The 18,934-nt window shown below is 43.1% G+C and overlaps 3 protein-coding genes across 3 annotated transcripts; all 3 read left to right on the top strand.

Annotated features, from left to right (window-relative positions):
- Positions 1-125: 125 nt before the first annotated feature.
- On the top strand, positions 126-3,271 carry cenpw (centromere protein W). Its single transcript, XM_068708276.1, has 3 exons — positions 126-286; positions 410-523; positions 1,439-3,271. The coding sequence occupies exons 1-3, from the start codon at positions 200-202 to the stop codon at positions 1,463-1,465; spliced, it is 228 nt and encodes a 75-aa protein (XP_068564377.1). The 5' UTR covers positions 126-199; the 3' UTR covers positions 1,466-3,271.
- A 709-nt stretch (positions 3,272-3,980) lies between these two features.
- Positions 3,981-6,368, top strand: LOC137870825 (R-spondin-3-like). The gene is made up of 5 exons (XM_068708275.1): positions 3,981-4,737; positions 5,132-5,323; positions 5,461-5,601; positions 5,797-5,943; positions 6,056-6,368. The coding sequence occupies exons 1-5, from the start codon at positions 4,668-4,670 to the stop codon at positions 6,238-6,240; spliced, it is 735 nt and encodes a 244-aa protein (XP_068564376.1). The 5' UTR covers positions 3,981-4,667; the 3' UTR covers positions 6,241-6,368.
- Positions 6,369-7,222: 854 nt separating this feature from the next.
- Positions 7,223-10,548, top strand: LOC137871186 (E3 ubiquitin-protein ligase rnf146-like). The gene is made up of 2 exons (XM_068708858.1): positions 7,223-7,413; positions 8,032-10,548. The coding sequence occupies exon 2, from the start codon at positions 8,033-8,035 to the stop codon at positions 9,110-9,112; it is 1,080 nt and encodes a 359-aa protein (XP_068564959.1). The 5' UTR covers positions 7,223-7,413; position 8,032; the 3' UTR covers positions 9,113-10,548.
- The last annotated feature ends 8,386 nt before the right edge of the window (positions 10,549-18,934 follow it).

The raw sequence follows: 18,934 nt of genomic DNA, 5'->3' as shown, positions 1-18,934 counted from the left end.
GATGATATTTTGTCCTCACTTTGAACGTAGCACTTAATACCCGTTACTTGATAACTGTAGGTGGCGGTAATGGCAACAAGCGACAACGTACATGGCCACGAAGAAGAATCAGTGTTTACCGGAAGTAAGAGGAGCGGGAGATTTGAAGACGTAAACAAACCTTTTTGTTGGCGTGAACTTTTGCGGAACATTTGCCAAAATGCTGAAGAAGGCACCTAAGTTGAAGTATATAATCAAAACGAAATCGAAGAGTAACATAAACGTGAGGCCGACGTCAGAGGCAATGGTGAGTACGGAGCCGTTAAGTCTAACGTTAATGTGTGTTAGCTTTGTTTGTGGCTAACGCTAACTAGCATAACCGACACATCAGCTGATGAATAAACGAGCTATTTTCTTCAAATTTTCTCAGATTGAACTCCTGACGCTGGTGTTTCTGAACAGCCTGGCCGAGGAAGCGAAGTCCAAAGCTTTTGAAGAGAAATCTGCAACTATCAGAGCTCATCATCTCAAAGCAATCTCCAAGGTGAGTTCAAAGAGCTAAACTAACGTCTTACCTGTATTTATATTTCTCTGAGTCCATTCAGCATTACACTTCTCTACAATATTGTCCAAAAAATGGCCACGCATTAGCAAACTGTAAAATGATTTATACACAGACTGCAATCTGCGTCTTATGTATGTCTGTATTTCAGGTTTCAACGCTTCAATTTTAGCTGCAACTATTGTTTTCACTATCGATTAATCTGGCAGTTATTTACCCGATTAATCGTTTTGTCTGCATGTGCAAAACAATAATGAAAGTTGCATGAGGTTTTATATCGATGTAAACTGTGGAATCGTAGGCACCAGAAGCAGTCTACATAATGCATATATTTTCTTTTACTATTGATTTATAGTGCTTTTAGTTTAGTTGTTGGGGCAGCAGTAGCTCAGACCATAGAGACTATGACGGTGTGAGTGTGGACTAGTAGCTGGAGAGGTGCCAGTTCACCACCCGGCCACTGCCATGATGCACTTGAGCAAGGCATCAAACTGCTTACTGCTCAGGGCTGACCATGCAGCCCCATTAACTCTTAACATCCCTCCACAACAACTGTGTGCGTGTGAAATAACAATGGAGTGAAAAAATAGTAATTTCCTCCTAAAGCGATTGATAAAACAACCTTCTTCTTTTTAATATGGAGTGTGTTTATCAATCACTTCTCAGTCAGAGATATTCTTAGGTTTTTTAGTTTAAACCCCATTTTCTCATGTCACTTAAACCTATGTCAAAACAAAATGATTTTACATTGAGTGCATTTGAATTTGATTAAATATAACAAACATTACAGGACTGAAACATACACTTTTCTAATTATTATTAATTATCTAGAATTGATGTTGACAATTATTGGTGAGATTACTAAAAGAGGTTTTTTTTTTCTTTCTTTCATTTTAGAAAATGCTGAAAAAATCACGAGGGTGAAGACGGCGATGTACGTCACTGTCGTCATTTTAAGCAGCAGCGATTTTTTTATGTTGTATACTATGTTTTCATCTGAAATGTACGTTTTTTGTGTTTTTTATTTTATCCTTTGTGTATCCGATATCCTGTCATGAGAGTTTTTTTGTTCTTTTATTAAATTCTTGTGGATCTTATAATTGCTCATATTTAGTCCCTAAACTTAAAATGCTCAACATAACAGCTTGCTCGTGTAAAAGCAGTATCCCCTCAATACTGGACCAATTTTATCTTCTGCTGTCATTAGGTCAACCGATTCATTAAAAGTGTCAACAAAATGCAACAAAGACGTTCTGTAAAAGCAATCGCAAAACCAATGTGCTGAGCGTATTAAGCTTTGATCTGAAAGTTGTGGACAGCTCGAATACGTTTCTACTTCCAGATCTCTTCGGCCCCCTCCTCACTCTCTTATCATCCGTCACGGTCAATGTTTTAAGCTGCATGCCTCACAGCTTCCTCGGTGAGCATGGAGCTCGGCCCCACCCCCATTACAAAAGAATTCCTCACTTCTTCACGCTACATAGATCATCTACGTGATGCTGTCCTGCTCATGCCTGATCCCTGCAGGGTTCTTCGCAGGCGGGCTTTTTGCCTTGTTAGGTGTGTGCGGTGAAAAAGTCAAATTTACATCGTTGAATAGCCAGATCGTAATGTCCGTGGGGTTTTTATTGAAAAGGATGGTATGTGGTTTGTTTTTTCTTCTGCTTAGCAGAACCTTGATAGCAGGTGGTGACCAAAAATCTGTTTTTGGTTTGTACTACAGCGCAGTCTTTCATCATAAGTTCAAGATGTGTCTTTTTAGAGCCTCGGCCAGTTTAAAAACAGTGGATTTAACACAAAAACTCAACAACGTTAGTGCATAATTTGAATTTTAGATCATGTCAACATAACACAGGTATATATGTCCATATGGTTTAACTATATTATTCACTCCCTCCTTTTGCTCGCTGTCCTCCATCTTCATCATTTGCCCTTTTCCCGTCATTCCTCTTGGCAGTTGAGACATTCCTTGGCCTTCAAACGGTTATTTTCTTCCAGAATCTGATCTGACTCCCCGGTGAGTGTGGCCATGTCGTGTTTATGTTCCGAGTCAGGTTGAGGAGGTCGTTACTGGGTTTGTGGAGCACCTGCCCCGCTGTTCTCTCCGTGATTCTTATATTCTCACGACAGAGCCCTCCAACACTTGCATACAATTAATAATTCCTCCTCAGTTTCCAGCAGAAATTCGTATTAGGCCGTTAATACGGATGTAGTGCGGACGTAGTGCATGAAGATTGATGGATGATGTTTCTCTGGCTGCACATCCAGAGACTAGCGCTCTTCTTCCTCTATTAAAATAGAAAAGTAGCTCCGTCTTGCGTGTCTGAGCACCTGTTGACAATTTAAGCCCAGCCAGCATAGCCCCTGTCCAGCTCCTCCGTCTGGCAGCGTAACCGTCAGCTCCGTCTCTCAGATGATAAATCAACTCCATTGTCAAAATCTCCCTGCAAAGCTCCTGATGATTTCTCTTTTGACATTTCTCCAGACAAGCTCAAAGAAAGCACGGCATGTTATTATGATAACTTGCTGTGCCTTTCCTAATAAGGAGCACATTGTTTCTGTTCATGTCAGGCAAAGAATCACTTCGCTCTTACAACACTGTGACAAAACATTTAGAAATGAATAAAAGCTACAAACTACATTTTTTGACTCTATGAGATTTGACGGGCTCTGAAAAGGATTATGGACTAAAGCAAAGAATCCCCAATTGCAGCGGGAAACCAATTCCAAGCAGGAGGGGGGGGGGGGGGGGGGGACTTTGGGGAGTTCAAATCTGTTTTGAGAACCACAGAGTTCCCAAAACATGTGATAATACTCACCGGGACGCCAAACAACTAATCCCCCGGAGCCCACAGCTTTTATCGCCTTCCAGCGCTTTTGTGGGAATCACAGATTCTCTCCGACACCTCCGGCCCTCATGTTTTATGTTCTCATTGGGAGGTAGTCAAATCAATCTGTATTTGTGGTATTCACTTCCTGAACCCAGTCTTCATTGAAAAGCATTGCTTAATAAGTTGAACTGAATATAAAACGTGTGGGTAATTGATGATGGCAGTATTTCTTTATTTCTAACCCATCATTGTGACTTCATCCCGCCTGTGTGGGAAGATTAATCTTGTGACGACAAAAAAACAACATAGTCATGCTTTATCGGTAAATGGAAACCACATGAGAAGATATTTTGTTGTCTTGGACACACACACACACACACACACACACACACACACACACACACACACACACACACACACTCGCCCTATTTTCCATTAGGCTGAGGGGAGAGTGTGTGATTTTTAAAGAGGAGAGTAAAAGAGTGGGTTTGTGTATTTAATGTGTTGTAAACAAGCTCAGCGCTACTGTGGTCAAGATTTATGGTAGTGACGCTTTGGCACGTTGTGTGTGGCACAAAAAAAAGTGTGGTTTGATGACATAATGTAGATAGATATCGTATTAAACTGCTCAAATAATCATGGATTGGTCAAAAGATCACTTGAGTGTCGTGAGTGACGTTCAAGAATAGTTTATTACCTCCACGTGTTTTTAAGAGAGAATTGTGAGGTTTAGTTAGTGAATGTGTGTGTAGAGTGTTTGACACGTGAGGATACATTGTGTAGACATTACAGTATTCCATGTCTGTGAAGAGAGACCCTGTTTGATGTGATAATGCATCAGGAGGAGGGTCGTGAAGGACGGGTAACACGGGAGAGGAGGTTTTGGAGAGAGTGTGTGTGTGTGTGTGTGTGTGTGTGTGAGTGTGAGTGTGAGAGAGTGTGTGAGAGTGAGAGTGTGTGTGAAACAGCAGAGACGAGCCCATAACAGCTTACCCAATCAGACATTAGATCATTTGATGGTTTCTGTCTTTTCGGTTTGCTCTCTGCATGGCATGCTGCCGGCGTGAGTGATCTCATGGAATGTACATGGGATTCTTCTTCTTCAAGAAAACATTTTTGCCGAGCTCTGCACTGGACCGCTCTCCCGCCCAGACAGGAGTCTCTGCATGGGTCCATTTGAATGAATTTATTTGGATACCTTTTTTTTTTTTTTAAATATACATCATGGGATTTGGGATGTGATGCAAGGTTTTCTTCGCCGACTGGATCGATGCCGTACTGAAAGGTGAAGGAAAATGCTGATGCCGTCGTTAATTTGGTTTCTGCACTTCATGAATCTCACGAAAGGCCTGGACGGCACAAGACGTAAGTATTCGCGCATAACTTGTCACTCCCACCTCTCTTAATAATGTTGTTAGACGGGGCTCCCTGTGAATTGTGTCTTATCTCTCCCCCTTTTCCAGTGGGAGAAAGTAAATAGTAGACAGACACTACATATGGAGACAATAAATGTGTTCTTTCAGGGGAAAATGGGGTCATATATTTCCATGGCTTTTACCCACTTGCACACTATGATTTAAAAAAAAAAAAAAGCTTGGCTCTGTATCGGCCTTGCTCTCATAAAACCCCGTTGCTTGTAAAGTTTCACAGCGTGAATTGAGCACGCTTGAGTTTTTTTTTTTTGATTTGCACAGGAAGACTATAAAACTCCAAACTCTTTCGTAGTCGTATCATATCTCGTACTCTCCGTTATCCGCAGGTAGTTCCTCCGTGAGCAGACTCTGTCCGGCGGGTTGTGCGACATGCTCTGCACCGAATGGCTGTCTGTCCTGCAAACCTCGCCTCTTCTTCCACTTGGAGCTGGACGGGATGCGGCAGAGGGGCACCTGTGTGTCCTCGTGTCCCCGGGGACACTACGGCATGCGCTCTCCACACATCAGCACCTGCACAAGTAGGTACCAACGGGCACATGTATAGGAATGATAGAAACGGTGTTTTTGTGACTGATTTGTGGCAGTGTTGAGAGAATAAAACAAACCACAGTGGTCACTCTACGCTGACCAAAAGTTAACTTCCGCTGGCCTGCAGGGTGCAAGGAGGACTGCTCTTCCTGTTTCAGTGAAAACTTCTGCACACATTGCCACCCCGGTCACTTCCTGTTCCGGGGCAAATGTGAGAACAGCTGTCCAGATGGGCTGACGGCGAACACAGTGCTGCGAGAATGCACAGGTGAGGCACTGACCAGCATGTCACTCATGCAGGCCGTGTGTACTGTGTGTGTGTGTGTGTGTGTGTGTGTGTGTGTGTGTGTGTGTGTGTGTGTGTCTGTCTTTGTGCGTGTCTTTGTGCGTGTCTTTGTGCATGCAATAAGGTTCATGATGTCAGAGATCTACAGAACGGATTGTTTGTGTCCCTCTGTCTCAGAGTGCTCTATAGACTGTGAGATGTGTGTGAGGAGCACCGTGTGTGTGAGGTGTAGAGCAGACCTCTACCTTCTCCACGATCAGTGCCAACTCACCTGCCCGACGGGATTTGAGCCCGACTTGCAGCTTATGCAATGCATCCCCCAAGGTGAGAGAAATTCACTTTCACCAACTGTTTCCACACAGTGAAGAAGTCGAATACACTGAATGCGTTCCTTTCGCTACCTTTGTCGCCGTCATCATCATCTCTCTCCTCATAGTGCACTGTGAGGTTGGGGGATGGACAGATTGGGGTCCATGTGTTCGCAAAAGGAGCACGCAGGCCTCCAGGAGGGGACAGGAGACACGTAACCGACAAGTTCTGAGGTCTCCGAGTGTCCACGGGGACGCCTGCCCACAAGTGTCAGAGAGCAGGAAGTGTGTCATCAAAAAGAGACCAGAGTAGGTTGTTATAAGTGAGAGAGCGGATTATAGACTGTTTGTTTATATTGCAGAGATATTCAACTTGTTATTGCACATTTTACATTGGCTGTCCAAACTATTGTACATTCACAACTAATGTAAAATGTGAAGGTGTATTAATCTAACAGATTTTTCTATGCAATCCAAAAATAAATTAATAAAATGGACGGATGGATCTGATGTTCTCTTGTACAGTTATTGTGTATACCTATAAATTCAACACCTTCGCTGCATCGCTTGAGCTTATCTGGACTTCAGCTGAATTAGATACATTTCATATGAATTCCAGTTCTGTGCTAAATTGTAAAATAACTTACTGACTGCCTAACTTTACTGTGATCAGTTTATGTCTTATTGAGGACATCTGTGCTTTTTCTACTATAACCATACATTAATAAGTGTAATAAGGCCAAGTAAGACATTTTAATTAGTATGCATTAAAGTTAAAACTGCTCGGATGATACACCTCTGCAAGACCACCAAATGTTAACAATGTAAATTAGTATAAAATAAATGTATACACATTTTTGTAAAAAAAAATGATAATCATGTAATATGATTATCTGTATTTAATATATATTAATATATTATATTATACACTATATAGGAAATGTTTGTATATAGTAATAATATAATTTATATTATAAAATGTATTTATATTAGTTATATTAATTTATAATATTAATTAATTATATATATATATATTAAATATAAATATTTTTGTTTTAAAAAATAAACATTTTTATTGGATATTGTGCAGCACAATGATCGATACAAACATGATAACACATCAATATATTAAAGAATTAATTGATATACACCACAGAGTTTTATACAGTCGCAGTCCTTATTTATTTATTCTCGTCCGTGTATATCAGGACTCTTACACGCGTGGACCCTGACGCACGTCACGTGCTGCGCTCAGCTGCACTGAAGTTAGATCTACACAACGTGTGGATGACATTTGTAAACGGTGTGAGGTCCATCCAGGAGCCCTGAAGTCAGTTTGGGCCCAACGGCTGGAACAAGCGTCCCGACAACAACGCAGTTATCGCGTGGCGTACTTAACTTTATAACCAACATTTGAATGCTGCTGTGTACATTTCTGTATCTGCACTTCTGCTGAGGACGCTTCTAGACTCTCCCCAGTGTCCACGTGAGTGTGTTATTAATTGTGACGTTAAATAAGCCTGTAAGCGCACTGACGGCTAACATGCTACATATGCTAAAGCAGCTGTCAAGTTAGCATTGGCTATGTGACTGTTAGCTTGATGTTTACGTTACAGTATCTTTAGTAATAATGTTACTTCACATAGAACAGACGAGACTCTAACGTCCCCTGCTGAGAAGATACACTTGTTTTTATTTATTTAAAGCAACTAACAAATTAGCTAAAGCTAGCTTAGCAGTAGTTTGGTGAAGAGGGGAGCGTTAGCTTAGCTCTGTCAGACAGGCAGATAGAGGCCTTTGATATAACTCGTAATAAAGTGTAAATTCAGGGATGTCAGTCTGTCCTTGAAGTCACATTTTCTTAATCTCGTTTAATTTATAAACGTTATTTCACTGATGTATACAAACAGGAACCATAACGTTATGCTGCGTGTGTTTTGAGGGCGTTCCCTAAACTATCAACAGAGCGTCCAGTGGGAACAGCACAGAGTTGTTTTGCCTATTCAATTTAAATGTACAGTTACAGTTATAATACATTTACATAATATTATGCAAGTCTTCCTAGGTCCGATCTGCTGTGACAGTGCTGTGTTTCTCTTTGTAGCATGGCAGGCTGTGGAGAAGTGGACTGCTCAGTGAATGCCCTGGCTCCCTCCAAGCTAATAGAGGAAGTAGGAGACACTACAGACTCTTCCAGTTCCACCACCACCACCATAACCCCGGAGTGTGCCATCTGCCTCCAGAGCTGTGTCCACCCAGTACGCCTCCCGTGCCTCCATGTTTTCTGTTTCCTGTGTGTGAAAGGTGCCTCCTGGCAGAGCAAGCGCTGTGCCCTCTGCCGACAAGAAGTCCCAGAGGACTTCCTAGAGCGGCCGGTTCTCCTGTCGCCCGAAGAGCTGAAAGCGGCGGCTGCGGGGGTGAGCCGAAGTGGAGCGACCGGGAGCGGTTCCCGGGGAGACTATGCGTGGTACTATGAGGGGCGCAACGGCTGGTGGCAGTACGATGAGAGGACCAACCGTGAGCTGGAGGAGGCCTTCGCTAAGGACAAGAAGAGCACAGAGATGCTGATCGCCGGGTTTCTGTACGTGGCCGACCTGGAGAACATGGTGCAATATCGGCGAAATGAGCATGGCCGCAGACGCAAGATAAAGCGGGACATTGTAGATATCCCCAAGAAGGGCGTTGCGGGACTGAGGTTAGACCCCGAACCTGTCCCCATTCTTTCTGCGCCAGTTGTCACCCCAGCTGCAACAGAGCGCGTCAGCTCAGCGGATGGATCGGACACTGATGGCCAATCACAAACTTCATTCTTTGGGATTATGGCATCTCTTCCCCCTGTTAGACCTCCAACACTCCTGGGGCGCCACCTTACCAGTCCCCTTCCTCCCTCGCCGTCAAGCGTGGAAGAGTCCTTCTCCCAGCTCCTAATCAGCCAGCCAGGCGGTGAAGAGGTGGAAGGAGACGATGAGCCACAGACGTACGAGTATGCGTCCGGCAGCGGTGAAAGTGAGGAGGAGGAAAAGGAGTGCGAGAGAGGGGCAGCAGATTCGATGCGGAGACACAGGCAAAGACCGTTAAGAGAGAGCCAGCCGGCCAGGATGCCTCCGAGGGGCGGGCCCTCCAGCTCTGCTCTCAGTCTCCGCTCACGGAGTCCTGATGGACAGTGCACTGTTACAGAAGTGTGACTGTGACCGTACAACGGTGCTTAAACTTTCATCAGGTTGTCAAAAAAAATAAAAGTGAAGTGAAAAGTAGTATGCATCCTTAAAGGTCCCATGAAATGGAAAAATACCGTTTATTGTGTTGTTTGCATCACTGGGTGTATTTTACCACATCCGTCATGTGCCAAATATGATCCTAAAATCTATCTTACCTATTTTTATATTAAAAATATTCAAGGATCTCCATCCAATTGAATGTAATCTTAGTTTTGAATGGGATCCGGTGAATCTGCAGGTCTACAAAGGAAACTAGCAGTAGCAGCAATAACATCTGTCACTGCTGTGTGCTTGGAAGTTAGCTCTCTCCACCTGAGATGAACTAATGTTTGTTTTCTTTCACCCAATATTGTGTTTCATGCTGACACAGTTACAACCAGGGACACGACATTCAGAGAATATTCAAGGTGGAATCTTTGAAGTCTGGAAATCCCCTGACACTTTGCAACCCCAGTCACAACATTAACGCCATTTCAAGGGACCTTTAACAGACAAATTAAAGCCTTTTTTTTTTTTTTTTTGAAGACTTAAAAAGTCAATTTCAGCCAGCAATACACTGTAATGGTAGTCATGCATCGCCCTCAGCAACAGGTTATGTAGTGAAGCATAACAGACTTGTTTTTCAGGCCAAGAAATGTGACAAACTTTGGCAACTTCTTGGTCAATGTTGTCCAAACAAACCTACCATCTGTCACAGTGACATAGCAATACAACTGCTTTTGAAGTGAAACCACACCCTCTTTGTTCTCTCATCTTCTGAGCTCATTTTTAACGTGGCTCAACTCAATTGTAGCAGCTTTATGTGAACGTTACAGAGAGATAAAAGTGCTCACATTTTCCTGCTTGCTGATTGGGTTTTTTGTTTTTTTTGATGTTGAGAAGTTTGGATCAGGATCTAATTATTCATATTTAAACTGGAGTTTGTGTGTGTGTGTGTGTGTGTGTGTGTGTGTGTGTGTGTGTGTGTGTGTGTGTGTGTGTGTGTGTGTGTGTGTGTGTGTGTGTGTGTGTGTGTGTTTAAGGGGAGGAGGGACTGCTTTCCCTCTATTTTAGTGTGGAAGGCTTGTTTTAATAACGGCGTGTGTTCGTGTTGTTGTGAGTGGAGTTAGGTGCTGAAAAGCTACTGGCAAACCCACTGGAAAGTATCGAGCTATATATGTAGAGCGACTCATTTGGATTTCTATTTCTTGTCCTAGTACTCTCGATGGGACTACTACCGGAGTCCTGACGTTTACCGTCTCGAGCTGTCCTCACATGCTCTGTTTGTTCCTGCTATTATTTTAACTGTCAACTTTTCGCTGTTGGTGTCTCACTATCTGAATTACCCAAACAAACCTTTTTGTGTCTGGCGTTGCCCCTGTATTTTTTTTTTTGTCAACTTATTAAATGTCTATAATTTAAAATCATTTGTTGGATTGTTTTTAAAGGAGGAATACTCCGCATAGGCCTGTTTTGAAATGTGTCGTCTACATGTAGTGACCGTCAGAGCCCACAGGGTGGAGCTGTTTCACAGATTAAGCAGCTTTTGACTCCACCTGTTGTTTGAAACCCTTTCGTTGGTTGAAAACCTGCCAATGGGAGCAATCACATTTTGCTCAGTCCTCTCCCTACAGAAAACCATGGTCGTTTTTACTGCGTTGTGGTGTTGGTCTTGTCTATTACATGCCAACAGGGGCTGTGGGACCAAGATTACTTTCATTTACTGGTGCTGACTCCAGTATGGTCCTCTGAAAGTACAGGTTTGTCTCAGGATTGTGGGAAACCGAGACAGTTGCCACTAATGCAGCCGAGCGGCAGCGTCTGCCAGCTGAAGGAAACCACAGGCTCAGTGTGTGCAGATGGGCCGTGACTAGAATTAGAAACGTGTCTTAATGAGCCAGACTTCCACAGAACTGTTCTCTGTTACTTCAGTGACGAGGATGGGGACATTTTTAACTGAAGATGTGGTTACTGCTTTGTGTATAATTTACATCTGCAGCCTATAAAATATGCTCAGCCGCCTTCATAAAAATCACATCCATCGTTACTTCACATTTAAATTCATGTCTTCGTGGCAGGGTTTGGTCAACACAGCTGTGGTGACATCATCAATTTATTTAATTTCATATCCAATTCTTGAGAAATCAGACATCATGTTTTGTGTTCAGTAGGGCTGCCCCCTCTTAGTCAATTTGATTTTATTAGATTTAAAATCTCTTTTCTCTCAATTAGTTTGTTTTTGTGCTGAAGACTTATCAGCACATCTCTGGTAAACAACATTTTAAGGTGTTTTTTTTTGCATGTTTCTTTATGGATATGTCGATTAATCAACTAATCTTTTAGTAAACAAAAGAGAGTGTAAGTTAATACATTTCTTAAGTCGAGGACAGCCCTAATGTTCAGTATGTACTGTATGTATTTCCTTTACTCAGGTGAAACATGGGGATTAGCAGCCACCATCAAAATAGCATTAATGGGATTGTATTAAAAACAGTTGATTACTTTTTAAATAATAATTTGAGAACCAACAATCTCTCTTCTCAGGCAGAAAATTAATTTTATTATCTTGTAGCGACCATTAGAGACCCACCGACATTACCGTCCGTTGAACCAACTCGCTCCCATCACATTCATTTCAGTGGAGCAGTAGACCATCACACACACACACACACACACACACACACACACACACACACACACACACACACACACACACACACACACACACACACACACACGTATTCGATGGTCAAAGAGACACAGACACACCTTCTGTGTTTTAGACTCTTTCATTGGCTGGAATAGAACAAGGTAGACCAGATATAAAAGGTACATTGAAGCTGGAGTCAGAGGGTTCACTGTGTTCACATCGTTCCCTCCTAATATATGTAGAAATGTCATGTGCAGCATTATGTGGGAGCATAACATTAGCTGACATGCTATGAGAACACTGACAGACGTATACGACATGGAAACAGTCTGCATTTAGATTGAACATGTATAGAGCGGCGTCTGTCAATGCAGTAAAAAGAAGACAGAAGTGGAGCGTGACGTCTCTCAGCGTGCGCGACACCCAGCCGAAGACACAGACAGACAGACAGACGGACGGACAGACGGACGGGAGACGGCACTACTATACGTTTTCACGCACATGGTTGCCCTTTAACTCCCTCACATGTGCCATCATATCCTGGTGAAATTCCTCCCTCTTCACACCACAGAAAACACTGTCTCCAATCCCTCCGCAAATAGTCCCGTCATAACCGTATCTTTCGCCACCCCGAGGCCCACAGCGGGACCATTGTTGTTGCTCGGATTATTTTCGACCTTGTTTTTATCGAACAAGGTTGACTTTTCCATTGAGAGCTGTTCATTGTGTGAGAAACGGCAGAAACTGTGCATTCATGTTGATAGCCACGTGTTACATATTCGGTGTCTTTGTCGGTTTAATCGCGCAGTTGGAACCTTTTAGTATGTGTCTGTGCGTGTCGCGTCTGTACATTTATGTTCATTATGTCATCAGTATTTCTAACCATAATGCTGGGATTCACAGACGGGGTGTCTCACTGCTGCAGGAGCCAGGAATGACCTCACTCCTACTGTAACCATCATCGACCTAACACCATTAGAGCCTATCAAGTGACACGCCTCGCTAAGCCCGGTGCTAGTGAACCATTTATAACGGCGACCGCGTCGCGTCATTACTACATAAAGTTTATATTATGGGTATTCTTAATTTCTAAATACAGGATCCTGTGACTGCACAGTCTGCACAGTTTGTAATGTATCATTACGGCTAAAGAAGACTGTGACAGGTGAGATATCAAAGTCTAAAAAGAGGACTACACTTTATTGGCTAACGTTATTGCATACGCTGAGCTGAAAGTTGAAAATACGACTTAAGGCATAGATAGAAATGTTCTGCTAGAATCTCAGTGCAAGAGGGCGTAATGTCAGACTTTTTAATGGCTAAACATAATTAGCGTTGGTTAGCTTAGCTTAGTCTTAGCTTAGTCTTTGCCCAAAGTTAAAACAAAGCTGCCTACCAGCCCCTCTGCATTTTGGTATCTAACACATTATATCTCGTTTGTTTAATCTGTCTTTTTGTGTAAAAAAAATCTAACTGTGTGTGTGTGTGTGTGTGTGTGTGTGTGTGTGTGTGTGTGTGTGTGTGTGTGTGTGTGTCGTGTCTAGATGGTAACAGACAACTTGCAAAAAAAAAACCTTCCTCAGCTTAACCATTCGAGGTCAATGCCGAACCTTAACTATTTAAAGTCAAACATCTCACCAGAGTTTTTCCAATTGCGGGTTAACCTCTAGAAAAGACCGTCTTGGTGGAGTACAGTGACTTCCTGTTTGCAACCTAGTGACAACAAGACAAGACTTTAAAATGTAGAGGTGTCAGGGGACAGATTTCTAAAGCTTTCAACAGGGCCGGGCGAGCTGTTCACCTCTGCTTCCAGTCTTTATGATATGCTAATGAGCTGCTGGCTCTAGCTTCATAATTAGCATACAGACATAAATTGATCATCTAACTCTCAAAAGAAGAGAGGAAAGTAAACAAACGTATTTCACAAAATTGTCAAACTACTCCTTCAAAAGAGCATAAATAAAGGTAGTTAGTGTGTGTGTGTGTGTGTGTGTGTGGGGGGGGGGGGGATGCTTCTGTGATCTCATCTTTCATTTTTCAGACGTAGTCAAGAACGCCCCCAACACTTTCTCCCTCTATTGTAGACAAACAGCAATATAAATCACTTTATCAATATTGCAGCTCTATCATGTTGCTAAAGAACTAAAACCTTCATTAAGGTAGGATTCATTGCAGGGCTGTTGTGTTAGACTGAATTAGTTTGAGCTAAGTGAACCGAACCAGCAGCCATGAGTAGATGTGTAACTGCAGAGGTGGGACCAAGTCTCAAGTCTTTGAACTCAAGTCCCGAGTCCTAAACTTTGAGTTTGAGTCCTAAACAAGTCTTAATGGACTCCTCACCAAATGTAACGCCATTTGTGTCTCCGTCTGTAATTTTTGTTTTCCGTTAGCTCTTCTCTCTTCTGCAACGTGATTGGATGGGTGTACCCTGTACAGATGGGTGGTTGTTTCTCTTTCACCACCAACTTCAGATGTGTGTACATTGTGTAGAGTGTGTTGTGGTCCATTGGTCCTCGTTTACTTTGTCACGTTGCCATGCTGACATTAGCATTTAGCTAATAGTAGTTAGCACCGCACGCACTTCATTCCTCTGTGCTAAAAGTGTGTGCGCACGTATGCATTTGTGTGAGGCGGACATGTTTGCGTGGGCCACTGGCCAGACGGCGGGCCAAGTAGTGGCTCCCAGCAGACCGCTCCACTGAAACCATATTAAAATTGGTCATTCGTCACGCGATAAATAGACCACTATAGTCACCTCTGCCGGGCAACACCAGCTAATCCCACGAGAGCACCCCGCTCTTGTTTTGAAAGGCGAGCCTCGCGGGTTGTCTTTCAAAGAGGAGATATTTGGGCCTCATTCTATTTTAATGGAGAGGTCTAAAATTCTCAAGAACCCCTTTAGGGTCCTCCCGGCTGTCCTTGATGGTCCCACCTCTTGTACTGATACACTCATCATCTGGCATTTGAGATGGCCATTTCAATGGACGGACGCAGACGCACTGACAGTTCGGACGTGCGGACGAAGATAGAGCGAGCAGGAACTGTGACACGAGCTACAGTCCGACAGATGTGAAGTTTTGTACTTTGTACATGAAGTGGGTGAAAAATGGACGTGTAGAGTGGTGGGATTTTAACGTACACCTATGGTCTAACAGGGTTGACCCCTACGTTCGTAATTTAAACCATCAACAACCCCAGCATGAACAAGAGCTTGGAAATCCACGTTGTGCTTGTTGTTGATACAGGTGTTCAAGAAGCAACTATTGTAGACTTGATTTGAACAGAAGGCTAACTTTCATTGATCTTATTATCTTTTAATTCTCTGTATTATTTTAAATCTTTCATCTGTGAGATACAACCCTTGTGTTTCAGACAAGTCGATGTCAGGTCTGCGTCAAAGTTTCGCCCTAAGCCTCTAAAAGAACACCAAAAAGATCATGACGTGGCTGCATAACAGGTGTCCGTCTCCAAACCATGCGCTCACATGTCCGGTGCAGGTGCATGCTAACGAGGGGACATCGTTAAGAAGACAAACGTAAACACTGTAGAACTCGAAAGTACACGAGCACGCATGCTGTTCGAGGCATGCAAACGTCTCTGGACTGTTAAGTTTTAACAAGAGAAAACATTCAGTATGATGCAAAGAGAAGCATCGGAGAAGCCTATAAAACAGCTCAGTTTTCGGGTGGTCTGGTCCTCTTTCTGTTTAACCTCTGAAACAGGGTGGTCCTGTCACTCTTCTGCCCACATTTTTGCGAGAAGCGCACACATACAAGTGGCAGTTAACGGTCTATTTTGAGTCCGTCGCAGTGGCAACTGACACATGCTGAGGATTTCAGGGTAGACCCCCCCCCACACACACACACCCCCACACCCCCAAAAGCCCAGCTCCAATGAATGAGAGGCTTGTCAGGACAGAGATGCAGCGCAGGGTTAGAGGGCAGAGGGCAGGGGACAGGTGGAAGTGGACGAGAGGAGACAGGAAGGAGCATGAGATTCACACATGCCTCGGACAACCAAGAAGACATTATGTCAGCCGCCAGAGGCCTAATCAGACGGATGTAACTCCCATAATCACGCATGTAAAGAAGATATATTGAGTTTGTGCAGATTTGAAGTCTGCCTAGAAAGTATTGTAGACAGCCTGTATCTGTCAGTGAACTTTGAATTGACAATTTTATCACAATAATTACCTCAACGTCTTTGTGATCCAAAGTTAAGATAAGTGATCATTTTTAAAAAATAAATAAATAATAAAATGCATTAAAAAACGCACATACAGTATTTACGGAAGCCCAGAGCGGCCATAGTTGCAATATTTTTAATTTTTCAAGATTTTTTATTTTTTTAGAAGAAAACAAACGGTTCCTTACTCCAATATAACAAATCTCCAAATAAAATATGTGTATGTGTCAGCAGTGTTCCTCAAAATGTTATAATAAATGAATGGTTTCAATTTTGTAATGGAAAGCTAATCAACTGTTTTACAACAGACTTATGTTAAAGAGTAGTTCATGTACAATAAATGCGCCTGTTTAGCTTAATTCAACCAAGTTTGCATATCTCAGTGATTGTTTGAATTCTACGAATACAACCAACCAGTGGATGATCCAATCAATGTAGGAAAACCACAGGTGTGACTTATAACCTTAACAAGGGCTCAGTTCCATTAAGTGTCCCCGTCAGCCATTCCAGTCGTTAGTTTATTAATTACACCTGTGCTTTCCCTCCTATAGCATGTCAATACATCTGCTGTGGAAAAGGCCTATTTATAACGTTGCTACCCCCAGTGTCTCCTGCTAATACTAACTACAAATCAACTTTCAAAGACCGATACAATATTATTGCTTTAACAGGTTAGACTTAAACATCTCTACGTTGCCTTTGGTGACACAAATGCTTTTGGGTGTCCTCCAATGGCTGGGCTACGCACGTACACACACACACACACACACACACACACACACACACACACACACACACACACACACACACACACACACACCAACACACACGCTCTAGTAAATCATTCAAAAGGGCAGATCAGCACCCATACAATGATCAAAGCCATGAGAACAGATGCATCATGGGACACAACTGAGAGTGGGTGTCCTCCAATGTACAAGTACACACACACACACACACACACACACACACACACACACACACACACACACACACACTCTCTCTCTAGGTACTTATTTAAAAGGACTGGTCAGCACTTTTACCATGATCAGAACCATGAGAATAGATGCAGCCCGTCAGGTGTGATAAATGGCGTTCTAGGTGTGAATCAACATTCTTGAATTAGTAGCAGTGTGTCTAAGTACTGTTCCAAAAGCATCTTTCAACCCAGTGCAGATATTTTTTGATGGGTGTTGCCTCTGCCGGGGTCACAGTGGGTGTGGTATCGTGGTCTGCTGACGTCAGGGGAGCCATAGCTACAGTTCAGCTGTCTGCTCTTGTGTTCTCTTTCTTTCTCTTTCTGTCATCTGTCTGTCTCTGCGCTCATGAATAGCCCGTCCCGTTGGAGTACATGCTGTGCCAAGCTCTGCCATGCTGTCATGCAAAAGAGTGTCCTCAGCCAGGGAAGCAGGGAAACAAAGGGAGTGAAAGGGTGAAGCAACAGGAGGGGGAAAACATACACACCACACCATGTGTCTTTGGTGGGCATGTTGAGCAATGGGAGCACGCAGGCAGAAGAAGCTTGCCAACAGTTAGCCTGGGGGCCCGATGTAGACTGGAGTGATGGCCAAAATGGACGCCTTGTTAAAATACACTCATGCAGCCCAAGTAGGTGACAACCTGTAAGATAGGCTCTCATTTCCACACATACAAACTGAGAATAGAGACAGGAAGCGGTAGGAAAGGAGTGAAGAGAAAAAGAGGCTATCGCAGAGAGGCAGATATGGGAAAGGTACTGTCTGAAAACCAAACAGAAAATCGAATTAATGGATAGATGTGATGACAAACGACAAAGCAAACTAAATCCCAGATTTGTCGACACTTGTTTGATATTACGTGTTCGATGTTTCATTGGGAGGCAGAAACAGCGATGGGCAAGATGAAAGAAAGAGAGTTGTGGGGAGACAGAGAGAGGAACCAACGTCCCCCTTCCACTCTTTATTTATACCCCCCCAAAGACAGCAGGGTAAGATTTCTGGCACCGAAAACACACGTCACGCTTGCTATTTCTGTCTGAGGCGCCACATAGCACCGCGAGGTGGGGTGACAGGGCTGAGGCATCATGGGGCCAAGTGACTTCCGTACACCCGCACCAGGCCTTTACATGACATTTCACACTTTTGCCACCTCTGCCAGAAGAGAGTGCGGTGTATAACGTGTGCTTTTTGTGTACCGAAAAAAAAACAACGTTTTATTTGGTGAGAAAACTGCAAGACTTGTGCGATTGTGTAACTTAAGCTTTGGCGTTGGTGTGAAGCTGAGAGAGTGCGTTTCCTCACCTTCCACAGAGGTGTCGGAGAAGCCGGAGGTTGTTGATGCGATCTTATGAGGCGAGAAACACAGAGCATGAAAAGTGATCCCTCATGCTACAGAATCACTGTGTGTGTGTGTGTGTGTGTGTGTGTGTGTGTGTGTGTGTGTGTGTGTGCTGCACACTGGATATCCTGGTGACGACGAATAACATAACTGCTCTTGAACCAACACTGTGCTTCATTAATGTACTTCACAACATATTCAGTGTGACAAATGTTTCATATATATATATATATATATATATATATATATATATATATATATAATCCAAGCACCGTGTCATATACAAACCTATAAAAAAAAACCTCTTTTTAAGAGGACAATCTGTGAATTGGCACATTTTGTATCACACAGTTCCTCGGGTATGTTTGAACCAGCTGGTGTGTTGAAGTTGGTGGACAGTTAGCTCATTTGCAACAGCGACTGACACCGCACTGGCATGTGGGGAGCTGCCGCTATCAGATAGCCATAGGCTTGACATGCAGTAAATCATCAACGCCCTGAAACACGAGCCGTCGTTAATTGAACAATGCAATGCTGCCATGGAGAGACTCAAGAGTCTGTATGTCAAAGCACTGTCATATTTATTAACAAGAAAGAAAAAAAAAAACACATTAAAGGCATATCATAGTTGTTTGTCACAGCTGTTATTTGAACATCTT

This window comes from Cebidichthys violaceus, unplaced genomic scaffold, assembly GCF_023349555.1.
Source record: "Cebidichthys violaceus isolate CVI_PGR_0920_01 unplaced genomic scaffold, fCebVio1.0.p SCAF_14, whole genome shotgun sequence".
Classification (NCBI taxonomy): domain Eukaryota; kingdom Metazoa; phylum Chordata; class Actinopteri; order Perciformes; family Stichaeidae; genus Cebidichthys; species Cebidichthys violaceus.
The sequence above is the reverse complement of the archived record's forward strand: the minus strand, read 5'-3'. Positions and strand labels throughout refer to the sequence as shown.

Coding starts and splice junctions, on each gene's coding strand:
- LOC137871186 (XM_068708858.1), top strand. CDS start 8,033: ATGGCAGGCTGTGGAGAAGTGGACTGCTCAGTGAATGCCCTGGCTCCC.
- cenpw (XM_068708276.1), top strand. CDS start 200: ATGCTGAAGAAGGCACCTAAGTTGAAGTATATAATCAAAACGAAATCG. Junction 287..409: donor GGCCGACGTCAGAGGCAATG/GTGAGTACGGAG, acceptor AAATTTTCTCAG/ATTGAACTCCTGACGCTGGT. Junction 524..1,438: donor ATCTCAAAGCAATCTCCAAG/GTGAGTTCAAAG, acceptor CTTTCATTTTAG/AAAATGCTGAAAAAATCACG.
- LOC137870825 (XM_068708275.1), top strand. CDS start 4,668: ATGCTGATGCCGTCGTTAATTTGGTTTCTGCACTTCATGAATCTCACG. Junction 5,602..5,796: donor AGTGCTGCGAGAATGCACAG/GTGAGGCACTGA, acceptor CCTCTGTCTCAG/AGTGCTCTATAGACTGTGAG. Junction 5,944..6,055: donor TATGCAATGCATCCCCCAAG/GTGAGAGAAATT, acceptor CTCTCCTCATAG/TGCACTGTGAGGTTGGGGGA.